Source organism: Schistocerca serialis, chromosome 4 (assembly GCF_023864345.2).
Source record: "Schistocerca serialis cubense isolate TAMUIC-IGC-003099 chromosome 4, iqSchSeri2.2, whole genome shotgun sequence".
NCBI classification, from domain to species: Eukaryota; Metazoa; Arthropoda; class Insecta; order Orthoptera; family Acrididae; genus Schistocerca; species Schistocerca serialis.
This window is the reverse complement of record NC_064641.1, coordinates 579,735,177-579,762,344: the sequence shown is the minus strand read 5'-3', so window position 1 is coordinate 579,762,344 and position 27,168 is coordinate 579,735,177. Positions and strand designations below refer to the sequence as shown.

Sequence of the window (27,168 nt, the reverse complement as noted above, 5' to 3'; positions counted from 1 at the left end):
GGTTCCGCTGCAACCGCAATAATTTTTTCATGAAGGCATAAAAATTCTTGTATCACACTGGGATAAATAAATTAACGGCTATGGCGATTACTTTTGAAATGATAAACATTTCACTTAATTTTTTCTGCCAAAAACACGTTGTTGACCGTTCGTCCGACCAGTGATTAGTAAATGGCGAGGTTATTCACAGCTCATGACCCCTGCTCCACAGTGCTGGCTGCCATTACGCATTTCAAAAGTTCAATTTTTTGTGTGTCACCCTGTAAGTTTTCATACATCTCAAAATTTACCTCAGCTAAAGATCCGAACAAAAAACTGGAAAGTAGCACAGGTCACATCAACACTCACGATAGGTAATCCGCTGAATTTCAGACCCACATCACTAACGTCGTTTAGCAGTAGTATTTTAGAGCATATACTGTGTTCAAACATTAAGAAGTACCTTGAAGGTAACTGTTTATTGGCACACCGTCAGCAAGGATTCAGAAAATACAGTTCTTGTGGAACACAAGTAGCTCTATTCGCAAGAAGAAATGAGTGCTATCGACAGGGGATCTCAGATGGATTCTGTATTTCTAGATTTCCAGGAGGATTTCTCACGAGAGATTTCTAATCAAATTGGATGCACATGGAGTATAGTCCCAATTGTGCTACTAGTTCCGGGATTTTCTCTCAGAAAGGTCATAGTACATAGCAATTGCTGGAAAGTCTTCGAGTAAAACAGAAGTGATACCGGCCCTCTGCCGTTCCTGTTCTATTTACACGATTTAGGAGATAATCTGAGCAGCCTTCTTAGATTGTTTGCACACGATGTTGTCATTTATCGTGTAGAAAAGTGATGGGAAGATGAAAACGAATTGCAAAACGACTTAGACATGATATCTCAATCGTGGGAGAAGTGGCAATTACCTCTCAATAAGAAAAAGTGTGAGGTCAGCCACATGAGCACAAAGAGATATCCTTTAAATTTCGATTACGTGATAAATCACACAAATTTAAGGGCTGTTAATTCGACTAAATTCCTAGGAATCACAATTATGAACACTTTAATCTGGGACGATCACGTAGTTAATACTGTGGGGAAGACAAACGAAAAATTACGTTTTATTGGCAAAACATTTAATAAGATGCCACAGGTCGACTGCCTACAGTACACTTGTTCGTCCTCTCCTTAACTATTGCTGTGAGGTAAGGGATTCTTACAACATGGGATTGACGGAGGCCATCTAAAAATTCAAAGAAGGGCAGCACATTTTATATTATCGTGAAATAGGAGAGGGAGTGTCACGGATATGATAAGCGAAAAGGGGTATCAATTAATAAGGGAAACGCGTCCTCGATTCGGCGATACATTTTCACGAAATTTCAGTCACCAACTTTCTCCTCCTGAGGTGAAAATATTTTACTGTCACCACCCGATATTGGGAGAAGTACCAATCATAAAAAAATAAGAGAAATCAGAAATCCTACAAAAGGATTTACGTCTTAATTTTGGCACGTGCTGTTAGAGAGTGGATTGGTAGGCAAACATTTTGGTGGTTCGAAGGGCCCTCTATCAGGCACATTGAATTGCAGAATAGTCACGTAGCTGTAGATATAGATGTTTACTCCATAAATGCGGCAAATTTCAGGAACGAATAGCTGGAAAGTAATACCTTCAAATTCCAAAATAATGGCATAGTATAATCCATTATTGTACTTCTCTGTGTTATTAGATCTATTTGTACGATGATGGTCGTCTGTGTGAATACTTTCATGTATATTCATACAGGAACTGTTCACTGTTCTTTTCTTTTTAAATTATTCACTTTTTCATTATTCTAGAGGGAAATGCGTTCGGCAACTTTAAAAGCGTGAGTAAAATTTTTTGGTCAGCCTCTGTGTGGTCTGATTTACTTTCAAGGTGCCACAACAAGGACGAGGAATACTGAACTGACTGTCTTACGGTAGTCTGGTATTCGATATTAAAGTTATTAAAGTGAATCAACACAAAGGTTAAAATTGAAAATAATTTAATGGAGTTGAATACAAGTTGGTAAATGGAATGATACGGTGTTGATATCGGCACGACATAAGAAACCCGATTAGAAGGTTTCAGCTCTTCGTAGACGACGGTAAACTCCAGTACTTCTGAGATGATCCGTAGTTGGTTGCGTCCTCCAGTGTCTCTGGCAGCTTCTCGTTGAGCGATTCGGGCAGAAACGAGGTGATAACGGCCGCCGATGCGAGGAGCGCTCCCAGTACGCCGTAGAGGCACCTGGAGTCCACTGCTGTCCCCTAGACACATGGAATACATTTCGTGTTACCTGTCGTCTAGCACCAGTTCACCTGTCTGTGGAGTGATCTGATAAGTCTGGTAAAGTTCCATGGAAGAATGGAACCTTGATATTGCGCTTTCGTGATTGGTAAGCTTGATTATTCCATGCATCACGTACATAATTTCAACAATGCACAGCGTAAAGATCATTTTTGATAGTCGTCTAAATTGGTGAGTGTGTCGACTGCGATTGAAAATGCAAAAAATCGAGTTTAGTTCTGTCACTGAACATATTCACTTGAAGGGCTGGACTACCACACAGATTTGGCTCCAGTTCTCGTGGACTGTATACTGTCACTGAAGGCCATTGCAGTCCAGTTGAAGTCACCAAAAGGAAACCATTGACAAAACCCATGATATGGAAATGCAAGACCTCCGAATAAAAATTCGTGACATTGCTGAGACTGTAGGCATCTCTACTGAGCTAGTGCATAAAATCCTGAGAGGAGAAACAGTTATGAGGGAGCTGTGTACAAGGTGTATGCTCTGATTGCTCACCGTCGACCAAAAGCGCATCCGGCACAACATTTCAACACAATGTCTGGGGACGTTTAATCACAATCCGAAAGACTTTTTGCGCCGATTTGTGACTGTTGATGAAATCTGGATCCATCATTACACACTAGAGCCCAAACGGTTGTCAAAATAATGGACAAAGTACACCGAAGAAAGCAAAAACCATTTCTTCAGCTGGCTACGTGGTAGCCACTGGTTTCTTATTCCCTAGAAGTAGTCCTCATATAATACTTGCAGAAAACCAGAATCATAAGTGGACTTTATTATGCTTCACTGTTCGATAGTTTGAAACTTGCGTTGGCTGAAAAAAGACATAGGCTGGCACGCTGAAAAGTCTCTGTCACCAAAATAACGCACCTAACCACACATCAGCAACAACAATGGATAAATTGCGTGGATTGTGCTTTGAACTGATTCCTCATTCGTCGTGTTCACCAGGCTTAGCCTCAAGTGGCTTCTTCTCGTTCCCTAATTTGAAACTTTGACTTGCTGGAAAGGAATTTTCGTCAAATGAGGAAATGATAGTCTCAGCCGGCGAACATTTTGCAGAGCTTGAGGAGCTATTATTTTTCCGATAGGATGAAAAAACTGCAGGATCACTGGACCAAGTGTACATCCCACGAAGTAAACTATGGCGAGAAGTAAGGTGGATTGTTTCCGAAACAAACATTTTTTATTACTTTTTTTACCAGACTTATCAAACCACTTTCGTACATTTGTCCTAATAGAAAGCAAGAATCATTGTTTCGTTCAGTGTTCATCATCATTACTTGATCGAAAGAATCGAGTAAAAATAAACAAGACTGGACAAATGTAAACAGTGATTTCCTGTCAGGCGGCAGTAAAGATGAGGTTGAATTACTTACCAAGTGTACAATGTATGGAGCAATTCCTATTACAGCTGCAACAAATGCCCACTCCACAGCTGAACCAATCTGCCTAATACACGTTGGATGGATCTCCATACTCTGAAGAACGTTGGTAAAGAGAGACATTACGCAGAAGAACTTGAGGAGCGTCACTCCACAAGCAACAACCCACGTCTGTCCGGAGACTAAAATAAAAACAAATAGAAATGTTTCATTTTAGCAAAAGTTTAGCAAATATTTTAAAATACGAAGCAAGTAATTATTTTAGAGCATTAAAATAAAATGTAAACGTGGGAACAAGTTTAAAAAGGCAGTTATGCTGGGAGATACCGTACATCACTGAATATGACATTCTTAGAGAAAGATTGCTTTTAGACACTTGTGCGAAACTGAGTCCAAGGAGAGAGAATAAAACATTTGAGAATTCGCACAACGAACCCGCTGGATAAATCGCGCTAAATGGAAATTAAAGCTCGAGTTTTTGAGGTTCTTAGCCATTAGACGAAATTCAACTTCTCCTAGTATCGAGGAGTGTCCACGGGTCTCAAAAATATTACCTTTAGACTCAATTTATTGAGTACTGAAATCCTTTATACGTTTTGTGTTAATTACTTTTATCTTGATAGCGGTTGATAATGATTGCTATAGTGGAAGACTCAGTAACTGCAATAAGAATTACACTACCTGATCAGAAATATCTATGTATAGAGCACGAGGTGTCACGAGATGCGGATCCGCCGGTAGAAGCCGGGAGTTTTGTGTTGCCAGAGAAGTATAAGTCACACCCGAATGGGTCTGTCAGGAGGCTCAGTAATTTAGAAATTGAACTAATCATAGCATGTCAGCCGAATAACTTATCAATCCGAGACATTTCAACAGACCACGCCGTCTGTTGCTAGTGTGACTGAAGTGGAAACGGGAACTACCAGCCACAGGTAAACGAAGAGCAGACAGACCTCATTTACTGAAGGGCAGTGACCGACGAGCTTTACGGAGGATGTGACTTCGTAGGCTTTCCCCGGCGTAATAAGTTTTGAAAGTCTCTTCGGGTTTGCTGCCGGATCCTAAAATCAACTTAACTCGATATTTCGGCGATCCAACTGGTCGCCATCTTCATGGAGAATGCTGCTTCTGCTGATTAGTCCTGCTGAGAACTGACGCCAGGCTGCAAATCGACGTCCTATATAGACCACCGTTCGGTACTCGGTGGCCTCTATAGGACGTCGATTTGCAGCCTGGCTTCAGTTCTCAGCGGGAGGCAGAAGCAGCATTCTCCACGAAGATAGCGACCAGTTGGATCGCCGAAATATCAAGTCAAATTGATTTTAGGATCCGGCAGCAAACCCGAAGAGACTTTTACGGAGGATGGTTGTGAAATAACGCGTGAAACCAGCAGATTGGATCATTCATAAGTTCCAAAGTCCTACCAGGAGCGCTGGGAGTTAAAGAGAACGTTGTACAGCGGTAAAGCTGCTCCTCACATACCATACAACTCTGTAGTCACTGCTAAGCAACGCTTAAGGTGGTGCAAAGGGTCACACCATTGAAAAGTGGATAACTGGAAACAATTGATTCGGAATTATGAATCGCACTATAGATTATGACAATTCGATGGAAGGGTAGGGACTGGCCGAATGCACGGAGAACGTGCCATCAGGTGTGGTGTCAACAGTGGAGGCATGACGGTGTTTTCCGTTGTTAGGGCGTGATCATCTTATGACGCTTAAGAGCTCGTTAAATACAGACGTATATGAACACATTTATAGCGTTGTATTCTTCCTACAACAGAGGACCAGAAACGATGATTGTTTATATCAGTTTCGCATTGCACCTTGTCACAAAGTAGGCAATAGTTTGCGAACAATAACGTTTCTGAAAGGGACTGGCCTGCCAAGACTCCCGACCTGAACCCAATGGAAAATCTCAGGGATGAATTGGAACGACTTCGCTTTCGATCCCAGCGTTTCTGGTTTAAACTCTTGAGGAAAAATTGGCTGCCGTTCCTCCACAGACCCTGACACGCTTCTCCGAATACATCCTATTCAGGGTTCAAACTGTTATGAAGGCGAAGTCTGCACATACAGCATATTACGTCCACTAATAGATTTCCGCGCTACTTTTTGTCAGATAACATATTTGTATACCGATGCATGGGATCTTCTTCCTTCTCAGTGAAACAAGCGATATGGTAAGATCTTCCACCTCATTCTCATTTGCACCGCTCTTCTAAGACAGCAAGTCTGTAACCCGACAGATATGGCACTTATTCCAGTCTGTGTCTCCCATCCCAGTGACATCCTTTCTCATTGAGGAAGAACGACTGAAAATACACTGATGCGCCAAAGAAACTGGTATAGACATGCATCCTCAAATACAGAGATACGTAAACAGGGAGAATACGGCGCTACGGTCGTCAACGCCTATATAAGACACCAAGCGTCTGGCGCAGTTGTTAGATCGGTTACTGCTGCTACAATGACAAGTTATCAAGACCTATAGTCTGGGAGACGAGTCTTTGGTATTGACAGCTCGGCAGCGTCTTTCCGTTGCCTAGCGACCGCAGGCAGGCAGCCAATGACGGCCTGACTTTGAGCGGGTAGCAAGGGCCACGTTGCCGCTCTGAAACCCGGCCGCGCGCGCTTATGAAACTTACCAGTGTCTCGCGTGCAGGCGGTGCGGTCGTTCGTCGTTTGTCTGAAGTTGAATTGGCAGTTTATTTCGTTTTTGTTGTTTTTAGTGTTTCTTTGTTTATGTTTCGTTGTAAACAATGTCTAGTGCGGCGGGTAGTACCAGTCCAACACAAGAAGTGAAGCGGAGGAAGAAAAGTGTGCTACACACCCAGGCCCGTGAATTCGTGTGCTCTGTGAGGGATTACTTTGAGAAAGAAAAGGACAAAGGTGGGCCCTTAATTCCTGTTGTTCAGGTTGTGAAGAGAACTGCAGCAGCATTGAAAATAAGTAAGAACACTGTAGTAAAGATAGGGAAAGAACAGTATAGTGTAGATTGTGACGAGAGTGGCACAACTAAGCTGCACACACCAGGAAAGAAGCGACCGAGAAATAAGCAGGTGACAGCTTTGGACGATTTTCAGAAAGACGCTATTCGTCGTCATATATACAGCTATTATAAGAGAAGGGAACATCCCACTCTATCTAAATTACTGGTGTCGCTTCGGAAAGACGATCTTTTTAAAGGGAGCAAATTTTCATTGCGTACAGTGTTGAAAGACATAGGCTTCAGCTATTCACTGTTTAACGGACGCAAAATATTAATGGAAAGGACAGATGTAGTTGCATGGCGGTGCAGATTTCTGCGCAGGATCATGGGTGTGGAATTTGAAAGTATAGTGTGGTTAGATGAAATGCCAGCCATCCTTTACGTAGAGGCTGGAATGATTGAACGCCCGAGGGGACAATGGCAGTGCCTGTTGGCAAAGGAGGGCGTATTATTGTCTTACATGCAGGAACATCGAAAGGTTCTGTGCCAAACTGCTTGAAAATGTTTCGGTCAAAAAAGACGGGAGATTACCATGAAGAAATGACCAGTGTAGTATTTCAAGAATGGTTCGAGACATCGCTTATGACGAATCTGACAAGTCCATCAGTGATTGTTATGGACAATGCGCTTTATCATTCCGTTGTTCACGATAAGGCACCAACCTTGGCAACAAAAAAAGACGATATCATTCAGTGGTTGAAACGGCGAAAAGTAGATTTCAGAGAAGATTTAAGGAAGGCGGAACTGCTCGAAATTGTGGCACAAAAGAAACCCCAATTTCCAACATATGTAATTGACGAGATTGCTAAAAGACACGGGCATGAAATCGTTCGGCTTCCTCCATACCACTGTCACTTCAATGCAATTCAAGGAGTGTGGGCGCAGATAAAAAATTACATTGCTGCAAACAATAAAAAATTCACGATCTCTGAAGTGGAAACTCTCCTTCCAGCAGCTATCAATAAAGTGACAAGCGAGACGTGGGCTAAAATTGTAAACAGCACTGCAAGTGCCTCAGAGAGGTGGCCAAAACCGAAGGGGTTGTGGAAGAATGCATCGAAAATTTAATTATACATCTGGGAGAGAGCAGTGATAGTTCGAGTAGTGCTGAGGAAGACTACGTCAAATCAGATTCTGACAGTGATGTGAGTGGTGTTTTTCCATTACAGTAACTACAACGTATTCAGGAATGTAAGGAGGGAGTTTGCTATCGATCTACAACCGGATCATCATATTGTGAGTACTTTCTTCAGATTATAGCTCTTAATACACTGACCAATTATTCTGTAGCTTGTAGTAGAACAAATTAATAATGCTTATACTTAACAATGTAAACCAAAACTGCTAATGTTCAACAACTTGCGAAAATAGTTTTCATTTCAGTTGTGAAGTTTAACAAATAACTTTTTTATGTTTCAGCATCTTAGATACTTGTACTAAATAGCTCTTATCAGTTTTCGAGTTAAGATATTTCAAGCATCAACTTTAAATAAATTCACGCGTACCAATACGACTCGTATTTTGTCTCGCTTTTATTTCTGCTGCTAGAGAATGCGTGTAGCAGACAGGGCGCCGCGTGCTGTGAGCCGCGTTTGGCAACAGCGCCGTCTGCCCGCCGGAACTGTCAGTACCAATCACTCGTCTCACGGACTATAACTTACTTTGCACGTGGTGCTATAGCCGGCGCGCGAGTGATGGGACACAGCATCTACGAGGTAGCGATGAAGTGGGGATTTTCCTGTACGATTATTTCACGAGTGTACCATGAATATGAGGAATCCGGTAAAACATCAAATCTCCAACACTGCTGCGGCCGGAAAAAGATCTTGCAAGGATGGGACCAACGACGACTGAAAAGAATCGTTCAGTGTGATAGAAGTGCAATCCTTCCGTAAATTGCTGCAGATTTCGGTGCTGGGCCATCAACAAATGTCACCGTGCGAATCATTCAACCAAACACCATCGATACGGGCTTTCGGAGCTGAAGGCCTACTCGCGTACCCTTGATGACTGCACGACACAAGGCTTTAAGCATCGCCTGGGCCCGTGAACACCGACATTGGACTGTTGATGACTGGAAACATGTTGCCTGGTCGGACGAATCTCGTTTCAAATAATATTGAGCTGATGGTTGTGTAAGGGGAAGGAGCCAACCTCATGAATCCATGGACCCCGCCTGTCAGCAGGGGACTGTTCAAGCTGGTGGCTCTTTAATGATGTGGGTGTGTGCAGTTTGAGTGATAAGGGACCCCTGGTATGTCTAGAAACGACAAGTGACATGTGCATAAGAATCCTGTCTATCGCCTGCATCCATTCATGTCCATTGTGCATTCCGACAGACTTGGGCAATTCCAGTAGAACAATGCGACACCGCACACGTCCAGAATTGCTACAGAGTGGCTCCAGGAACACTCTTCTAATTTCAAACATTTCCGCTGGCCACCAAACTCTCCAGACATGAACATTATTGAGCATATCTCGGCTACCTTACATCGTTCTGTTCAGAAGAGACCTTTACCCCCTCGTACGGGAATTTATGGACAGTCCTGGAGGATTCTGGGTGTCCATTCCCTCCAGCACTACTTCAGACATTGGTCGAGTCCATGTCACGTCGTGTTGTGGAACTTCTGCGTGCCCGCGGGAGCCCTACGCGATATTAGGGTAGGTGTACCAGTTTCTTTGGCTCTTCAGCATATATCTTCCATGTTACAAAGCACATGCAAAATGTACAATGTTGACGAATGCCACACTTCTGTGTACTTTTTGTGTGCTGGGGCATTTCGTGGTAACAACACTGGACGTGGGAACAGTAAATGTAGCACACATAGGATGATTTCCGAAGGATCATTTCCCTGACATCCTCTGGATTCAAAATAAATTATTTTCCCGTGAGCGCAGCAATTCTGGTTTATAACTGAGGCGCTGTGAACCATAAGGGAAGGCCTAAAGTAGACCGTTGTCCAGTCCACATTTAAGTGAATATCAGGGAAACCGGCGAGACAGCTTTTCGTGAATGTTCGTATATACCATGTGGGCTGACAGCACAGATAAACCTGACTCACTATAAGATCAGCAGATGTCAGAAGCGAATAAATGGTGCAGCCGCAGAACCGACGATGATGTGCTTTATGCCCTTATTGTTCTCAGCGCATCAGTTTATGCCAAAATTCGGTAAAAGTAGTTTAATCCACAACGTACAGCAGATATGCAAAGTAGCAGTTCGACGACGGTGATGTATTTGTGCAACCAATAAGTATAGTGTGGAAGTGACTTGTTCGGAAGAAGGATATCGGGAACCGGAGGCAACTGTTGATTGCCATGCGCTTAAGACAGTAATACTTAATACAAGCTTGTAATCACTCCACTGATTGATTTGATGATGACAGACTACATTGTTTCGGAAATGTATCAATTCGAGATACGAAAACGGACCGAGAAACGACTGAGGAGAGCTACAAGCAAAGTGGGAAAGTCTCAAATTTACCGTTCATCTTGAGACTAAGATAATAATGCAAATATATATCTTATGTAATAATTTTATTTATATGCACATCTCCACAAATTGTTCAAAGTGGCGTCTCAGAGATTGTATGCAGTCATGACATCCATACCTATTATCTATTACTAATAATAAAATCTTAAAACCATCGTATAAGTCTGTTTGAACAGGCTATTCTCCAAAACCCAAGACGAATTTTCATGGCATTTTCACAGGTAACTTGAGTATACCTTGGGCCAAAATATAGACTTTCTTACATAAAAATCATACAACGAAAAAAAGATATCGTTATTTATAGTTTTATCGTAAACCGTAATTTCTATCTGTTTGAACACGCTAATCTTAAACTGCTAGAAGAATTTCATACGGTTTTCATCGACAATTTGAACGTAGCTTGGGATCACTTTTAAGCTTTATTTCATCAAAATCGTATCGAAAGGAAATGACATCGTAATTTAAAATTTAACCTAAAATCGTCTGCTCAGCTTAGTAGTCCGTATGTTTACCTCAGTGACACGATCACCAAGTTGTAGTACATCAAAGCACCAACAGATGACGCTATAAGTACATCAAAAAAGCAATAGATGGCTCTGTCAGTTTTTCTTTTTTTTTTCTTTTTTAGCTCAGTGACACAAGCAATTTCGGAAGTTTACTTCAGTGATGGAATTTAACTCACCGAAACTGTGTAATGAAACGACGCTTGAAGATACTTCTCCCCAACGTTAACATCGTAAAAGTGGAATTGTGGACGAGAAGTGGCACGGGCGAGGGAAGTTTTACCGTCTCGCTTTCAACGTATTGAGTTCTCGATGAGCTTATACAGGGTGATTCAAAAAGAATACCACAACTTTAAAAATGTGTATTTAATGAAAGAAACATAATATAACCTTCTGTTATACATCATTACAAAGAGATTTAAAAAGGTTTTTCTTTCACTCAAAAACAAGTTCAGAGATGTTCAATATGGCCCCCTCCAGACACTCGAGCAATATCAACCCGATACTCCAACTCGTTCCACACTCTCTATAGCATATCAGGTGTAACAGTTTGGATAGCTGCTGTTATTTCTCGTTTCAAATCATCAATGGTGGCTGGGAGAGGTGGCCGAAACACCATATCCTTAACATACCCCCATAAGAAAAAATCGCAGGGGGTAAGATCAGGGCTTCTTGGAGGCCAGTGATGAAGTGCTCTGTCACGGGCTGCCTGGCGGCCGATCCATCGCCTCGGGTAGTTGACATTCAGGTAGTTACGGACAGAAAAGTGCCAATGTGGACTCTCCATACAGTTGATTGTGGAATTTGCAGCTCTCTGCTAGCTCTGCGAGTCGATTTTCCTGGGCTGCGAACAAATGCTTGCTGGATGCGTGCTATATTTTCATCACTCGTTCTCGGCCGTCCAGAACTTTTCCCTTTGCACAAACACCCATTCCCTGTAAACTGCTTATACCAACGTTTAATACACCACCTATCAGGAGGTTTAACACCATACTTCGTTCGAAATGCACGCTGAACAACTGTCGTCGATTCACTTCTGCCGTACTCAATAACACAAAAAGCTTTCTGTTGAGCGGTCGCCATCTTAGCATCAACTGACGCTGACGCCTGGTCAACAGCGCCTCAAGCGAACAAATGTACAACTAAATGAAACTTTATAGCTCCTTTAATTCGCCGACAGATAGTGCTTAGCTCTGCCTTTTGTCGTTGCAGAGTTTTAAATTCCTAAAAGTGTAGTATTCTTTTTGAATCACCCTGTACAATGCCATGACCAGACACAAAGCATCAGGCCAGATTCAGCGTATTTCTGTCGTAGACCTCAGTGTTTGCTACTTCTCGCCCGGTCAGTTCTACGTGGCTTTCCTCTTATTGAAGCACACCGACAAAGGTATTTTGAATGTCAAAAATAAATTCCGCCCATACAATGTCTCGGGCACAGCTATAAATGAACACCCGGGCAACGTCGTGTTTCTCAACGACGTTTCTAATAAAATGTTACTTTGTATCAGATAGGAAAATTAAGTTCTTTAAATGATGTCATTTTCCGCGTTGTTAAGTCCGCCCCACGCTGGCTGGCTTGTTGCAGCTACAGTTGTATTTCAACCTCTGTGTAAATAACGAAAGTTTACGCATAGTGTTACTCATATTACTGATAACAGTTGCTGACTATTCCTTTCAAGGGTGACACAATCCTACGAGTATGGTGGCAACTTGAAATTGATTCTATGCCATAATATGACATCGAATCTTATTAGTGTTTGATAAAGGCACAGAGGCACAATAAACAAAATTACATAAAACACAGGAGATGACGTCATTTAAAGAATTAGTAGAGGCCGTAGGATAGCATCAAAAGAAATTAATAAATTCTCATCTTGTTCGTAAGTATCACAGACAGCGAGAATTCTTGCCATTAAAGCCTTTTTAAGTCTCCATGGCTCTTGCCAAGAGAGCCTTTTTTCAGTCTCTACGGCGCTCGCACGCAAAATGTTTTACATCGTCCCACAATTACAAATTAAATGGCATCTGATATAGTTGCAAAACATGCTGGGCGCTTTAAAAAGGAGGGTGTAACCAAAATATTAAAACTAGAAGCAATCTGCCACGTGGCTGACTCATCCATCGACTGACAATCTTTAATAGGCTAATTAGTCATAATAATTATTGTAAAATTGGCACAGCACGTAATTAGTTCACTAAGTGTCCACTACTACTCCTCCGGTATTTTAAACGTGACATAGATTAAACACTTATTTAAAATGTGACTAATGAAATTCATGAATCACAAAAGGAGGAGGTGTAGTTGGAAAAGGCCGGGAGATACGGAAAGATTTCAGTTACATTACGTCATGGACAGGCAGATACTGGATTGTTAGGCGTACTCAACAGCAGGCACAGACTCAGGTTACAATTCAGTGAAGAGCCTACTGAATTTTAAAGGACAAGTCAAGAAGAATAAATGTGCAAAGAAGTGGGTACGGAAGAACTAAGAATTGAAGATAAATGCTTGATTTTCTCCAAGGCTATAGATACTGCGATACCGAATAGCTTAGTAGGCATTTCAGTTGAAGGGGAATGGACCTCTCTAAAAATGGAAAACACAGAAATTCTAAAGAAAACTTAGGTACAAAGATGGTAAACGCGCAGATACCATGAGTAACAGAAGAAATCCACCAGTTGATTGATGAAAGAAGGAAACATAAAAATGTCCAGGGAAATTCTTGAACGCAGTAATGCAAGTCGTTTAGGAATGAAATAAACAGGAATTGCAAGGAAGCTAAGACGAAATGGCTGCATGAAATATGTGAAGACATAGAAAAAGAAACGGTTGTCGAAAGGACTGACTCAGAATATAGAAAAGGCAAAACAACCTTCTGTGACGTTAAAAGCAAGGGTGGTAACATTAAAAGTGCATTGGGAATCCCACTATGAAATGCAAAGGAGAGAGCTCTATGAGGGAGATGAGTTGTCTGATGTGTTAGAAGAAGAAACAAGAGTCGACAGGGATGAGATAGGGGATCCATTATTATAATGAGAATTTGAAAGAGCATTGGAAGACTTAAGATCAAATAAGGCAGAATGGGTAGATAACATTCTATCAAAATTTCTAAAATCACTGGGGGAAATGGCAACAAAAGAACTAATAACGTAGGTGAGTAGAACGTATGACTCTGGTGATAAAGCATCTAGTTTTGGGAAAAATTTCATCCATGCATTTCCGGAGAATGCAAGAGCTGCTGAATGCGAGAATTATCACACAATCAGCTTTACAGTTCAATAATCCAAGTTGCTGACAAGAATACAACTCAGACGAATGGAAAAGAAAACTTGAGTATGTGTCACCTGACGGTCAATTTTGCTTTAGGAAAGGTAAAGGCACCAGAGAAGCAATTCTGACGTTGCGGTTGATAATGTAAGCAAGACTAAAGAAAACTCCAGACGCGTTCATACGATTTGTCGACTTGGAAAGAGCGCTCAAGAGTGTCAAGCACTGCAAGATGTTTGAAATTCTGAGAAAAATAGTGGTAAGCTATAGGGGGAGAAGGGTAACGTACACCATATACAAGAGCCAAAAGGGACTAATAAGAGTGGAAGACCAAGAACGGAGAGCTCGGATTAAAAAAGACGTAAGACAGGGGTGTAGTCTTCCGCCCCTCCTGTTGAATCTGTACATCGAAGAAACAATGATGGAAATAAAATTAAAATTTAAGGTGAAAGAATGTCATTGATATCAGTGGTAAGATTCGCTCATTACATTGCTATCATCAGTGAAATTTTGAAGAAGAATTACAAGATCTGCTGAACGGGATGAACTGTCTACTTAGTACAGAAATGGGTTGAGAGTAAACCAAAGGAAAATGAAAGTAGTCAAACGCAGCAGGAATGAGGACTGATGGCCACGAAGCAGAAAAAGTTAAGGAATGCTGCTACGTAAGTTGTAAAATCCCAATACCAACGGAGCAAGGAGGACATCAAAAGCAGACTATCACTGGCAAAAAGGGCATTCGTGGCCAAGAGTAGCCTACCAGTATCAAACGGAGGCCTTAATTTGAGGAAGAAATTTGTGACAATGTACGTTTGGAGCACAGCATTGTATGCTAGTCACCATGGTGCGTGGGAACACTTGAACAGAAGATATTCGAAGCATTTAAGACATGGTGCTACAGACGAATGTTGAAAATTAGGTGGATTGGTAAGGTTTGGAATAAGGAGGTCCTTATACTGGTATTTCAGGACCTTACACGTATTGCACTAAGTGCAGCAAAGCTCCGAATTTTGCCTACAGTATTCAGTTTACGTATTACTTCACGCATGGGACAAACGCATGTCTGTTGTAATAATTCATATAATTGCTGTAGCAGCTTCGAGAATCAATTTCTAATACCGACCAACATTTTATATAAGCGTAACATGAAAAACTGATAAGGTTTCGAAGATCAACTGAAAAGCAATTAATGTTTTATTCTTTTAGGTTGTAACACGATCTGTCTGCAACAACGCACAACGGAAGGTTCATGCCTAACATTGAATTCATGTTACACAATAAGAAGCCCCTTTATATCCCACGAGAGACAAATAATGTCCGCGAGAGAAACCGTCGCTGCTGCCCCATACCGCAAAGTGTGCAGCCGGCAGAAAAAATGAACAGTTATGGGTTATATGCTTCCGCCAAGTGGAAGACAATTACTTTTTAGTATCCGAAAGGGACAGCCTTAGTCCCTATTTATTATATCATTACAGATTGAAATTTAAATCAATGCCTTTCACACACCAGCCCTATAGTGATATAGTGTCTTCGGTTAGTCAGCGCTCCACTCTGCAGATTTCTCTGATTGCAGTAATCCTGTATCGCAATGGCTCTCACTCTAAATACGTCTTAGAATCATCTGGTCCGTATTCGTCTGCCCGCGACGTCAAGGGGAGTCTGGAAACACTGGAATTCCACAGTCCAGGATCAGCTGCAATCGAACCACGGAGAGCTCCAATACTCTCTCTGACACAAAACACACTACTAATAAAACACTTTTTAAAAATTCTTTCTGACTGCGAATCAACGCTATCCATATGTGGTAAGGAAACAAATGACGTGCGTATGTTTTCATTGGTTCCTCTAGATCGGATGAAATTGTAAACTCGTAAACACGACTAACCTGTCGGTCAATATAGACGTTCTGCTTGAACACAATCTTAAGGGGACTCATATGAGAATAGCTGTCAAAAAATTGATTTTTTAAAATTTTTGTCTTAAAAAATCCTCTGTAGTTTTCTGAACGAGAAAAAGTTTACTTCCAGCGAAATTGACCACAGAAAGTACCAAAATTAGAGGAATTCAAAAGTGGCTGCAACCAGCACGACGTTGTCATGACACACAACAGCTGTGTTAAAAATAAAGTTTTGTTCCCATCTGTTTCGTTTTTATGACTTTTTAGTCCACTAAGTCGCTTATCTTTTGTTTATACAGAGAGTTTAGTCGTTGTATGCTGTTATTTTGGCGCGAATATTTTGTTTACAGCGAAGTGATTGTGTGTGTGAGAGTTTCTTATTGTGTGCATGACTTTCTTATTCCACTTGAAAATGACACTGAGGGAATGAAAAAGGCAGTATGGGCTACCTTCTTTCATAAATCCTTCACAGATGACAACCCATGTCATGCAATCTGCCCACCTGGCTACAAGAGGGCTGCTACTCAAGGTGAGACCTACAACCATAAACATTCTTTGCCATTTGCTATAATAGAAGTTGAAAAATCTGTATATAATGATCTTAGTGAAAAAAGGTTTTTAGAGAAATGTTCACATGATAGGACTCAAAATCCAAATGAAAGTTTCAACAATCGTATATGGGAAAGAATACCAAAACTTTTCTAGTAGGACTAAAAACATTGAAAACAGATGCGCTAGAAGCTGTTCTATGTTTTAATAACGGTACAGCGTCAAGGCTTAATGTTATGGAACTGATGGGAGGGTCCGGTGGACTAGATATGCATAGAGCTCTAATAGCCACTGACCGACGGGGACTCTCTGAAGCAGAAAAATCAGTGTTGGAAGCCACCGAAGAAGCAAAAATAAAAAGGAGAGATAGTGTGAAAAGAGAAGAGAGGAAAACAACACAGGAAACAAGATGAATATAAACCTGGGATGCATTACTGCCATGCAAGTTTAATAGAAAAAGCAAGTTTTAACTTAAACTTGAATTTTTCAAAAGTTAAATTACTTCATGTTCTGGTAAAGTTTCGCTAAAAACTATTAAAGAGCTGTGGCCAAGCGGCTCTAGGCGCTTCAGTCCGGAACCGTGCTGGTGCTACGGTCGCAGGTTCGCATCCTGCCTCGGGCATGGATGTGTGTGACGTCCTTAGGTTAGTTAGGTTTAAGTAGTTCTAAGTTCTAGGGGACTGATGACCTCAGAAGTTAAGTCCCATAGTGCTCAGAGCCATTTGAACCATTTGAACTATTAAAGATAGCTGAAATTTTGTATACTGTCTTAAAACTTGTTTAACTAATAAGTAGTCGACTCTTATGATTTAATTTTGAAGATAAAAAGCTTTTTTGAGGAAAAACCCTGAATTTATTTCCTAAATTTTTGATACTCATACTTAAAATTTCTTTGTACCACAATTTATGGCAGCACCATTTGCAAGAACAGACTATACTTTGCTCTTTTTTCCCATAGATTGATACGATAGATACTTGAATGTTTTTAAAAAATCAGGAGTCTCTGTTTAAGAGGTGTTTAAGTTATTCGATCTTGAGGTAACATTCCAGCAATTGCAGAATATCAATTTACATTTCATTAATTCAGTAGAAACTAAAATGTACCACAAATACGTCGCACAAATGAACGGCCACACGTATCGCAGTTCCCGAGGTAGACGCTGTTCCTTAGCGAGCCAATAGCATCACAGAAGACTTACTGCCCAACCTTATTTTCTACGGTCTTTGGTGTCATTCTTACCGCATTTAAGCCTTCTTACCCAATTTTCCGCTGCTTTATATAATGTGGAACAGTACAAGAAGTGACAAACGGCAGGCCGAAATATCTTACCCCGCGTAATGTGCAAGCTGCCAGAACTATTTCAAATATGCAGGTAACGTTCAGCTCCACACATCCAAAGACGGTCAGTCGATTGTCACACTATGATAGGTCATTATTTCCGAACCGTTGATATCTGCTAGAGCTGCTCACAGAACTATCCTACTGTTGTTAACATCCAATACCGCTCTCAAATACATAAGAGATCAGCAATTATAACAATATTACGCTTACCTGTTATTGCAAAAATAATAACAATAGAAACGAAGGTAGCTGTCAGCAGCGACAACGCCTCTGTGAACCTCCGACCAAACTTGTTGCCCAGGAAATGCGCTGCCAAATGCGCCGGGGCGTCGACGACACCTTGAGCTATGAAGGCCAGGAACGGATTGCCGCCCAGGTTTCCGACGTTAAAGCGAATGCAGCTCGTGGTCAGGATGCATACACACCTGTGGAAATAGGGTGACAGATGAGCCACCAGAAACATTCGAGTTCGAACGATTGGTGAAAATAAGTGGTTTCCGCTCCTAAAATATGTATTTCATGTTAGATTATTTCGATATCAGAATGCGAATCCACACATGAATCTACCACTCTACTGGGAGGTATCAGAACTCAGACCTCGCATCACCTGAGACGTAAAGCAGTGACGGTAGACTATTACGAAGCTGGATATTGTCGAAAAATCGTGGTTTTACAAGCCTTAATTTTCAAGTCTTTTAGTGTGCTTGTAAGGCTTTAATATCTGAAGTCGAGTAGCTGTTGCAACAATATTCATACGATTATAAACTTCGGAAAGTACTCTTTCATTCGCTATACTTAATAGTCCTTCAAACCGAGAAGCGTAACTAGTGTGCGAGGTTTCTGGCGTGAGATGGTTCTTTCCTAATATGCGGTAGCACGCTATCTCTTATTAGGGTAATTTCACCTTGTCACCTAGTGGCTGGCTGCAGACTCAAGTTATTAATATGTCGTTTGATTATTTGTCATTATTTTCCGATTTCCGCCGTTCCTTAGTTGTTTCAAAATTCATGCAGGTATATTCCGTCTTTGCAGCTGAATGAAAGGCAGATTGTTTTTTGCCATATGCTTTTCGCTTCTTCAGTGGCCTGTAATACATGTGTTTTTACGCAGTAATTACAAACGTGTTACGTTTTCTCAAGTAGCTCTCTTGTTATTCAGGTTAGAAAAACTTTTTCAGCTCAAATTTCCTGAGGTTAGATTATCGTTTCGTGTTAAATATATAATGTTGTTAGTTGATGTGTGTCAGGCTCGAAATGTGTTTACTTGGTGTCCAGACACCAGGTGACCGGTTAACGGCGTTTTGTCGCCCACATTTATCGCAACACATCACTTAGAAGTTTCATTGTATGTTAAATGTGTGTGGTTAAAATGTTTAGTGTTGCCAATTGTCGCTGTGTGTCTATCTTTCGTCTTTTGTTTGTGTTGTCTATGTGAGGATAGATACTTGTTCATTTGTTGCGTGCTTGTATTTTTCGGTTTCTTTCTTTTTTTTTGCAAGAAAGTACAAACACCAATCACCACAAATTCCACCTAAAGCTAATAAACCTCGCAGACAGAGAATTAATAGCAAAAGAAACACAACTAAGAGAAAAAAGGGCTCTAATGCAATCTCGGTACGAAGATAAACAGCCACTACATAGAAAATCTGATTGTAGATTAAAAATGCAATCTTGTAGAGGAAGAGAAACAAGAACACAGCACAATAAATGTTGGACTAACATGAGAACTAGTGAAGGAGGAAATAAGTATAATCACCAGATCGAAGAAAGAGCAAAATAGGAAACTTCAAAAAGAAAAGAACACGACTAGGGAATTAAAAGAAAAACTGCACTCTAATAGCATCATAATTACAAGAGCTGATCTGAGAATCACCTCAGTGCTGATCAATAAAGAACAATATATGTAAAAAACCAAAGATTTTATCTTCCAAGGGAACAGCGCAGTGCTGATGAATAAAGAACAATAAACAGAACGATTTCATCTCCTCTAACAACATTACAAAACTGAAATCTAATGCTATAGCATGTTTCCAGACAAACATAAAAAACTACCTCAAAGACATCAGCCATAGACTGCTAAACAAGCAAAAACAGTATATCGCACAGAAGAACCCGAGAGCACTACTTGGAAGACAACCCAAAGACCTCAGTCCACTTATTCCAGCGAGGCATGTTATAAATTTCATCAATGCTCTGTCATACCATGTGGTGAAACACATGAACATAATCATGACACAACGCTATGGAATGTAGAATCGCAGGACAGTGAAAAACACTAATAAACTCATTACACATATAAGAGACTTACATATTCCACAAAGAGCGTCACTCAACATAGAAAAAATGTACACCTCCACAGTAAAACTGACTGAAAATCTACTGACAAGCAACATACTACCTGCAGATAATATTAGAGAAATAACGAAAACCCTTAAAATAATCACATCTCAAAATCACTTCGAGACTGAAAAGGAATTTTACTCACAAAAAAGGCTTCCAATCGGATCCCCAATATCAGAAACATTGCCAAACATATTCATCAACCACATAGAAAGCACAATCTATGATGCAGTCATCATAAATAAAGGAAACGAAATTGTCTCCTGGTACAAGTATGTGGATAATGTAATCTCTATGGTAGATGAACCATCAGATATAACAGATAAACTGCGTAAAGACGAAAACAACATACATAAAAAAATTGAATTAACCATTGAAAAAGAAATACTAAAGAAAATACATGTCTTGGATATAACGGTAAAGTGAGACAGAAATAAAGACACATTGGACAGCTCCAGGAACCCAACAGCCACTGACACAAATTATTATACATGCCGCGTCCAAACAACCACAAAATCAAAAATCAGTGACCCTATGACATATGTTACACTGACTAAATAGTGTTCCACCCAGAAAAGAAAATTATGAAAAAGAATTACAGACAGCACAACTCATAGCCACAAACAATGGTTATAACAACCATATAGTACAAAGTCTCAGTCATAAAATCAAAACAGAACTAAAGAAAAATGAAAACAAGTAGAGAACATGATACTGACAGAACCCCACAAACAATAAAGAAATCACAGCATACATAGAAACACAAAACAGTAACATAACGTGAATAACGGAAAGAAATGCTACACTTTAATAGCTGGTCGGAGTGGCCGAGCGGTTCTAGGCGCTACAGTCTGGAACCGCGCGACCGCTACGCTCGCAGGTTCGAATCCTGACTCGTGCATGGATGCGTGTGACGTCCTTAGGTTAGTTAGGTTTAAGTAGTTCTAAGTTATAGGGGACTGATGACCTCAGATGTTAAGTCCCATAGTGCTCAGAGCCATTTGAACCATTTGAACACTTTAATATACAATCATACATCAACACACAGAGCAGCAAATATACAAGAGAAAAGAAGGATTACACATTGCTTACAGAACAAGAAAACCACTCCCGTCACGTCTACAAACAACTACAGAAAAACTAGATAAATACCAAGGAACAGGTATATACCAATCTCAAGAACCTAAATCAATGTATCGGGGAATGACAGGCAGGAATTTACAACTAGTTGTTCAGAACATACAACATGCTGGAAGTATGAAAATAGATATTCCACCTTCGCTGAACGCCTGATGAAACATGGACATGAACCATCCAGCATAGAACAAGACAGCATAGAACATGACATTACAGGAAAGTATTCCTATACGAAGAGTCCTTGCAATGAAACAGAATGTAATTAATGAGGAAATTAACATAATCAATAACTCACTGATCATCTTAGGCACGAAAACAATAATGAGCTGATAAATAAAACATAAGCAGACTAAATAATTAACTAATCCCTTCTCTTCTCTCACACTTTCTGTCTCCCTCTCTTTCTTTCTTTCTCTCTCTCTCTCTCTCTTATACACACACACACACACACACACACACACACACACACAGACACAAACACACACACACACACATACACACACACACACACGCGCACAAAGAGTAAAAACAGATACAACAAATTAACACATATAAAACAGCACATGGGCGTGTACATGCAAACAAAAGACGAAATATGGACATACAGTGATAGTTGAAAACGCTACAAACTGTAAACGCATACAAATTCAATTTACAGTGAAAAGTGCGAGTGAAGTGTTGTAATAAATGTAGGCGATAAAACGCCGGGAACCGGACATTTGGAGTATGGACACAGAGTAAACGTACCTCAAGGACGACACACATGAACTAACAATATTGGATTAGTAAAGTAAGACTAAAAGGTAATATACCCTCGTGTACTGCAGAAGTGGTTTCTAATCTGAAAAACAAGAGTGTAACGTGAGCAAAGTACAGTATTAAATAATTGTAATTAAGTCATGAAAAGATATATATATTACAAGCCACTGAAGATACTTAATAAACAAAATGCGTAATGCTAAAACCAAACTACCATTCATTTAGTTGAAATGACGGTAGCCGTCCGATGTGGCCGAGCTGTTCTGGGCGCTTCAGTCCTGAACCGCGCTCCTGCTACGGTCGCAGGTTCGAACGCTGCCTCGGGCATGGATGTGTGTGATGTCCTTAGGTTTAAGTAGTTCTAAGTCTAGAGAACTGATGACCTTAGGTGTTAAGTCCCATAGTGCTTATAACCATTTCTACCATTGTTGAAATGACGGAACATTACTCCGTGAAAGTTTGACAATTTTTGGAAATTTGTGAAGCTATCTGTTTGGTAATCTTGTTCTGCTAGCTCTTCATGGCCGTCGTATCATATTGGTGTGAAGCCAAAGCAATATAAAACTGTGCCCATATCGTCTGTTTATTACGACAATCCACGCATAAGGTATAGCCTCTTGTGTGGAATACATTGCACCGTTTAAAACGCATTATCCTCAAGAAATAGAAATCTGGTGAGCAAGTAACCCAGATCATTAAGAGATTATCTGGAGTGGCCTACTTCAGAGCAGTAACAATGGAAAATGCTATAAACTGTCCCTCGAATAATGGACTCTTCTCACGTAATAGTCATATATATATATATATATATACACTCCTGGAAATTGAAATAAGAACACCGTGAATTCATTGTCCCAGGAAGGGGAAACTTTATTGACACATTCCTGGGGTCAGATACATCACATGATCACACTGACAGAACCACAGGCACAAAGACACAGGCAACAGAGCATGCACAATGTCGGCACTAGTACAGTGTATATCCACCTTTCGCAGCAATGCAGGCTGCTATTCTCCCATGGAGACAATCGTAGAGATGCTGGATGTAGTCCTGTGGAACGGCTTGCCATGCCATTTCCACCTGGCGCCTCAGTTGGACCAGCGTTCGTGCTGGACGTGCAGACCGCGTGAGACGACGCTTCATCCAGTCCCAAACATGCTCAATGGGGGACAGATCCGGAGATCTTGCTGGCCAGGGTAGTAGACTTACACCTTCTAGAGCACGTTGGGTGGCACGGGATACATGAGGACGTGCATTGTCCTGTTGGAACAGCAAGTTCCCTTGCCGGTCTAGCAATGGAAGAACGATGGGTTCGATGACGGTTTGGATGTACCGTGCACTATTCAGTGTCCCCTCGACGATCACCAGTGGTGTACGGCCAGTGTAGGAGATCGCTCCCCACACCATGATGCCGGGTGTTGGCCCTGTGTGCCTCGGTCGTATGCAGTCCTGATTGTGGCGCTCACCTGCACGGCGCCAAACACGCATACGACCATCATTGGCACCAAGGCAGAAGCGACTCTGATCGCTGAAGACGACACGTCTCCATTCGTCCCTCCATTCACGCCTGTCGCGACACCACTGGAGGCGGGCTGCACGATGTTGGGGCGTGAGCGGAAGACGGCCTAACGGTGTGCGGGACCGTAGCCCAGCTTCATGGAGACGGTTGCGAATGGTCCTCGCCGATACCCCAGGAGCAACAGTGTCCCTAATTTGCTGGGAAGTGGCGGTGCGGTCCCCTACGGCACTGCGTAGGATCCTACGGTCTTGGCGTGCATCCGTGCGTCGCTGCGGTCCGGTCCCAGGTCGACGGGCACGTGCACCTTCCGCCGACCACTGGCGACAACATCGATGTACTGTGGAGACCTCACGCCCCACGTGTTGAGCAATTCGGCGGTACGTCCACCTGGCCTCCCGCATGCCCACTATACGCCCTCGCTCAAAGTCCGTCAACTGCACATACGGTTCACGTCCACGCTGTCGCGGCATGCTACCAGTGTTAAAGACTGCGATGGAGCTCCGTATGCCACGGCAAACTGGCTGACACTGACGGCGGCGGTGCACAAATGCTGCGCAGCTAGCGCCATTCGACGGCCAACAACGCGGTTCCTGGTGTGTCCGCTGTGCCGTGCGTGTGATCATTGTTTGTACAGCCCTCTCGCAGTGTCCGGAGCAAGTATGGTGGGTCTGACACACCGGTGTCAATGTGTTCTTTTTTCCATTTCCAGGAGTGTATATATATATATATATATATATATATGCAGAGAACTAAATTATTTCTAGCCAGCTCCCAAAATCATAAAGAGTCACCTGTTCTAGAATAATCATTACTTTCTGAATCTGTTGTGTAGCTAACCTCATCTACACATGGAGAACATTTCAAATGGTAGTAAAATAAATAAATAAAGAAAAGAGAGAGAGAGAGAGAGAGAGACAGAGAGATGAAAGCTGTTCTGTTGCGAGATCGAAGGAGACAGAAGCGAAAGTTTTATTCTTGAAAAGAAAAAAGTGAGGACAGAGCTTCAGATATGCAATCTGAAGAAGAAGCCAAGGAACGCACCTTCTGGAGTGGTTCTTTTCTTTGAAGACTAATATAGAGAAATGAGCACAGTCCATGGAATGCTGTACTTGAACTCCCGAAGAATGTCAGCTTGACAGAGAGCTTTTGTTTTCCCTTACTGCAGTTCTTTTGGAAAATGGTTCAAATGGCTCTGAGCACTATGCGACTTAACTTCTGAGGTCGTCAGTCGCCTAGAACTTAGAACTAATTAAACCTAACTAACCTAAGGACATCACACATATCCATGCCCGAGGCAGGATTCGAACCTGCGACCGTAGCGGTCGCTCGGTTCCAGACTGTAGCTCCTAGAACCGCACGGCCACTCAGGCCGGCTCTTTTGCACAACAAAGGATTTAAATGTAGGATGGGCAGTAAGGAACACAATATTATTATTTTAGGGTGCACCTGTTTTTAGTTTGATCGGTGTTAAATGTTTTATCTGACTGTCTCGTATTAGGACACAATTTCAGTTTCTTTCCAGGCTGACTTGTTTGAGCTTGTTGCATTTGGTCTGGCGTTGTCATGCTGAAGGAGATGGTGCTCCATGTGTGGACGAACTCTTCGAAACTCGATTACAACACGCTGTTGTCGCGCACGACATAATTACCAAGCTACACACAATATTTTGGCGCCCTGTAACACCAGAGGGATGCAAAGATGCAGAAATGAGGAGTAAAGATGTAGAATGTTGATGACGTTTGTTTTATTTATAAAAAAAGATTTTTCACACAAAAATTCGAAGGCATTACCTTTCAGCATGCCCTGGTATAGTTGGATTGACAGATTCAAGAGTGATATAACGATGGGACTTGTTATACTTGTCACAGAAGACAAATGAAGTAACAGTAAGTACGTTTTATGTGAATGCTGCAGTATCCGCAACTGTGAAACATTATACGTTTATTGAAGTAGGATCACTACTGCTGTCAGCTGCAGCGGGACATTTAGCGGAATCAGCGGACCGGAATTCGAACCCGGGATCTTCTACTTACTAGGCACGTGCGGTAACCTGTGCGCCATTCGGGACACAGCGTTGTCGCAGCTACACGGACTGCAAATTTTCTCTCGTCGCCGCTGATTCCGCTTAATTTCCCTCTGCAGCTGACAACAGTGATCCCTCTGCAATTTACATGTAAGTGGCACTCTTGCCAGAATTTGCCAGATTAAACAGCTATCGAATTACAAGCTCTTCAAAAGGTATATATTTTGTTAATAATATTATGAATATGCCAAGCATAAGTTCAAAAGTGAACAGAAATTAAGTTTTTTTTAATGTGTTGTTCTCAGAAAATAAAATGGACCACTGAAGATGGTGAAACATCTCCGAATCATGTACGTATGTAAACTGTTCGTTCAAGACTGAATAATTTCTCCATACGGAAATTATTCAGGCTGTGAAATGACTGAGCGTACTTGAAACAAGTTGATCTATCGACTGTACTAAACCAAGTTGGCCTTTTTGATGATAAGATGATTCACTCCACCCACCTGCCGAAGATCAGTATGAGAGTGTTCCTGAACAGGCTCCTGTTGGTGACGAGGCTCAGCACTCCCATCTTGGGCGACCGCCGCTTCGTGATTGTGTTGAGCATAGCGAGCGTGTCGTCAGGGATGGGCTTCTCGTTGGTTTCGGCGATCCTGCTGACGACGCGGAACGCCTTCTTCGTGTGTCCTTTATTTAGCAGCCAGCGTGGAGACTCCGGCAGAAAGCTGTGACATTTGAGGCGCGTAATATAATTTAATTTACGAGAATAGGAGCATTTGTAGTGGGTTGTTACAGAAGAATACTGAAGATCAGATGGACAGATCGAGTAACTAATGAACAAGTACTGAATCGAAATGGGGTGAAAGGACCTTCAGGGCACAATTTGACTAAAGTAAGGGGTGGGTTGAGAGGAAAAATACTGAGGTATTAAGAAAAAGTTGATTTGGTAATTGAGGGAAGTGTTGGGGATAAAAACTCTAGAAGGAGACGAAGGCTTTACCGCAGTAAGACAATTCTCGTGGCTCTAAGTCGCATTAGTAATGCAGACATTGACAGTGTTGCACAGAACAGACCAGCGTGGAGTGTTGCATCAAACAAGTCTTCAGACTGAAATTGTAACGTTCTTTAATTAAATAAAATAGGATACTTAGTAATATTATTCTGATTTGTATGGAATACAAAACTGGACACGTAATTCTAATTATCGTGTAGCGTGTTGTAACTGCAAGTGGTGTGCTTACTCTGTGCTATTGTTAGCAAACATTATACGAACTGATTGGGCAAAGCAACTCCCAATACCAATAAACAAATACAGTCATTCCAAAAGTCATTCAGCCCCTTAGGCACTGAATCCTCTGGCCCTGTTCAAAACTGATAACCCTGGTCCCTGTGCACATAACAATAAATTAAATTGTCTTACCTCTAAAGCAGCAACGGTGGAACACGATACACTCTGGTCTCTCACAAAAAAAGGGAAAAAACGAAATGCTACCTAGAGACTCAGCAGTGCGCAATGCTGGCCATAATAGTTTGAAATGCACATGATGTCCTTTTGGCTTATAAATGAAATGACTTGTTTGTCTGAAAAACATATGACCTGGACAGGGAGGTGGTACTGATTATGGTGAAATACTAACAC

The 27,168-nt window shown here is 41.5% G+C and overlaps 1 protein-coding gene across 1 annotated transcript in view; it reads right to left on the bottom strand.

The window, feature by feature from the left end:
- Positions 1 to 1,995: 1,995 nt before the first annotated feature.
- LOC126474030 (solute carrier family 22 member 7-like) overlaps positions 1,996 to 27,168 on the bottom strand; it is a 95,575-nt gene continuing 70,402 nt past the window's right edge. The window contains exons 6-9 of the mRNA XM_050101437.1: positions 26,033 to 26,254; positions 17,959 to 18,173; positions 3,700 to 3,887; positions 1,996 to 2,277 (exon numbers count right to left, since the gene is read on the bottom strand). Coding sequence (XP_049957394.1) covers positions 2,095 to 2,277; positions 3,700 to 3,887; positions 17,959 to 18,173; positions 26,033 to 26,254 — 808 coding nt within the window. The 3' untranslated portion in view covers positions 1,996 to 2,094. The remainder of the gene's footprint in view (positions 2,278 to 3,699; positions 3,888 to 17,958; positions 18,174 to 26,032; positions 26,255 to 27,168) is intronic.